At 53.0% G+C, this 2773-nt stretch overlaps 1 protein-coding gene across 1 annotated transcript in view; it reads left to right on the forward strand.

The window, feature by feature from the left end:
* The window catches only part of SETD8 (SET domain containing (lysine methyltransferase) 8), a 25385-nt gene that overhangs the window by 6156 nt on the left and 16456 nt on the right, over nucleotides 1-2773 (forward strand). Inside the window, exon 3 of the mRNA XM_011964559.1 lies at nucleotides 976-1132. Coding sequence (XP_011819949.1) covers nucleotides 976-1132 — 157 coding nt within the window. The remainder of the gene's footprint in view (nucleotides 1-975; nucleotides 1133-2773) is intronic.

Genomic DNA, 2773 nt, shown 5'->3' on the forward strand with positions numbered 1-2773 from the left:
GGCCGCTTCCTTTGCTGCCGCCTGGCTGGGAGTGGCGCCCACAGGGCTCCGCCATGAGCCTGGCGGTGTTTGACCTCGGAAAAGTTTGACTGCGCCTTCATGGCGTCTCCGCAGCCCGAGACCCTACTTCCCCGGAGGTGGCCGCCGTTCCAGGCTGTGCGCGGCCTGCCCGGGCCCCTCGGAGAGGTCACGGGTCTCGCCGCCTCGGTGTTGAATGGTCCCCGAGGCGGCCAGGGCCCCGCTTTGCTTCTGGGGACGCCCTCCTCCATCTGCTTACTCAGAGGAGGGGCCGGCCGCACGCCCAGAGACGCCCGCAGTGACCTGAACCGCCCCACCGCCCCGTCCTCTCTCTTACGCCCAGGTGCGGCTTGCGACAGAGTGGCCGCCCTGAATGCGCTGGCTGTGGCTCCTGCTCTTCCCAGCTTCCCCAGTCACCCTGAGAGAAGTCCTTCCGTCGCAGCCCTGAGAGGCTGCGGGGCTGCAGTGATTTGAGAGGGGTCAGGCTCGGGCACGCATGGGGCTCTGGCTGTACTGACAGGCCCTCCAGCCGCCCTCAGCACCAAGTGGTTAATCAGGTTCCCCGGGGCCTGTTTCTGTGCTGAGTCCCTGCGGCTCCTGCCAGGGGAATGAACTCCTAAAGATAACCTAGCTCTTCACATGCCCGGGTCCTTTTGACCTCCCTGTTGCGGGTAGGCTGTCTTCTTCCTATATAGACGTTGGTTGCAGCCGGCTCTCCTGCTGGCCAGCTGTCCCCTTAGTGAATTAGAGACCAGCGCGTTCAGGAAACGTTTCACTGGACCTGGGATTCTAAACCTGCCAGTGCTCTCCTGAGACAACGGGGGCTGGCATCCTTTGATAGCCCAGTTTTTGAAAAACGGTGTTGTCTGATTTTCATCTTTTGTATTCCCCCTCCTCGTGAATGCTCTAGGATCTTCTTCTTCAAGCCTCTTTCAGAATATGCTTTTGTCTTTTTAGGAGAATGTGTTTACCGGGCAGTCAAAGATCTATTCCTACATGAGCCCGAACAAATGCTCTGGAATGCGTTTCCCCCTTCAGGAAGAGAACTCAGTTACACATCACGAAGTCAAATGCCAGGGGAAACCATTAGCTGGAATCTACAGGAAACGAGAAGGTAAGCTTTTGAAATGGCCTCGTTCTGATCCCAGCTGGTCGGGTTGCGGAAGCCTCTCTCTTCTGCAAGAATGCACATATATATTTATCCAGCCGTTTCAGTCTCAGGTTTGGGAGGTTTGAGCCATGTTCTGTCTTGCTGCTAAAAGAGTGGCTTGTCTCAGGGTGTGTGCCCTGTTGATCTGACAGGTTCTCCCTGCTTTCACAAGAGTTAGCATGTCCTTCAAGCTTGACTGTCTTGCCTAGTTGCAAAAATAACATACCTGACCCACAATTAGAGAGGCTCACAAGCGCTGAAAGTGCAGAAGTCATGAATTCAGGTTGTATAGACCAGGCGATTGCAGACCTAACTGATGTGTTCATGCAGGGAACTGACTTCCTTCCCTTTTATGAGTTAGCCTTGACCCCATTTCTTTTTCTTTTTTTGAGATGGATTTCTGCTCTTGTCCCCCAGGCTGGAGTGCAGTGGCACGATCTCAGCTCACTGCAACCTCCACCTCCTGGACTCAAGCGAGTCTCCTGCCTCAGCCTCCTGAGTAGCTGGGATTACAAGCGGCCACCACCATGCCCACCTAATTTTTGTATTTTTGGTAGAGACGGGATTTCACCATGTTGGCCAGACTGGTCTTGAATTCCTGACCTCAGTTGATCCACCCGCCTTGGCCTCCCAAAATGCTGGGATTACAGGCATGAGCCTCCGCGCCTAGCTGTCTTGACCCCATTTCTAAAGTTTCTTGCCACTCAAGCGTTCCGTGTTAGTCTCTGAAGCAGTATTTTATGCAATGAGATTTGGAGTTAAAATGTTGAACAAGAAAATACAGGGTTAATGAAGACTGTCTGGCCTTGCAAAACAAACTGAAACCTCTTAGACATCTTGCTCTAATCCAAATATTCCCTTTCAAAGCTGCAGTGGGGAGTGTCAGCTTTCCCCAATTCACCATGCTCTCTTCTAATTAAAACTTGTCTGAAAGAAGCAAAGCCTCTGGCTGCCAGCAGCTCCATACAAGGAAGCCTTGTGTTCGCTAACAGAAAGTGTCATAAATGATGATTTGGCATGACCTCTGGGGCCGGATCTGAGAACCAGGGCTGGGCAAGCCCTAACTGGGGACAGGAGCTCACCCTGGGCTTGATTTCCCTGGTACACAGGGCAATATTGTTTTATTTGATCTTCAAATGACTTGGGTTCCAATCTTAAGTTTGCCACCCGAAAGAAGGAGGCTTAGATAGGTTGCTGCTCTCTTCTGAGCCTCCGTTCTCTCATCTGTAAATGGGGAGAGAGGAGTCTGACCTCACACAGGACTGTTTTGAAGGGTGGTTGCAGCATGGATGCCAAAGGGCTTTGTGATGGGCTCCGTGTGCCAGCTCTTCACCCCCGGACTGCCAGCTCATCCCTGGACCTGCGGCACTTAGAATTCTTGCCCATAGGATTGGGAAGAGGCACTATCTATAAATGATACTTGCCCAGACTCTAGTCCTTTAAAATAGGGCAGTCTTGGCTGGGCGCGGTGGCTCACACCTGTAATCCCAGCACTTTGGGAGGCCAAGGCGGGCAGATCACGAGGTCAGGAGATCGAGACCATCCTGGCTAACACGGTGAAACCCCGTCTCTACTAAAAATACAAAAAATTAGCCGGGCGTGGTG

The sequence above is a fragment of the Mandrillus leucophaeus genome, unplaced genomic scaffold (genome assembly GCF_000951045.1).
Source record: "Mandrillus leucophaeus isolate KB7577 unplaced genomic scaffold, Mleu.le_1.0 Scaffold7, whole genome shotgun sequence".
NCBI lineage: Eukaryota > Metazoa > Chordata > Mammalia > Primates > Cercopithecidae > Mandrillus > Mandrillus leucophaeus.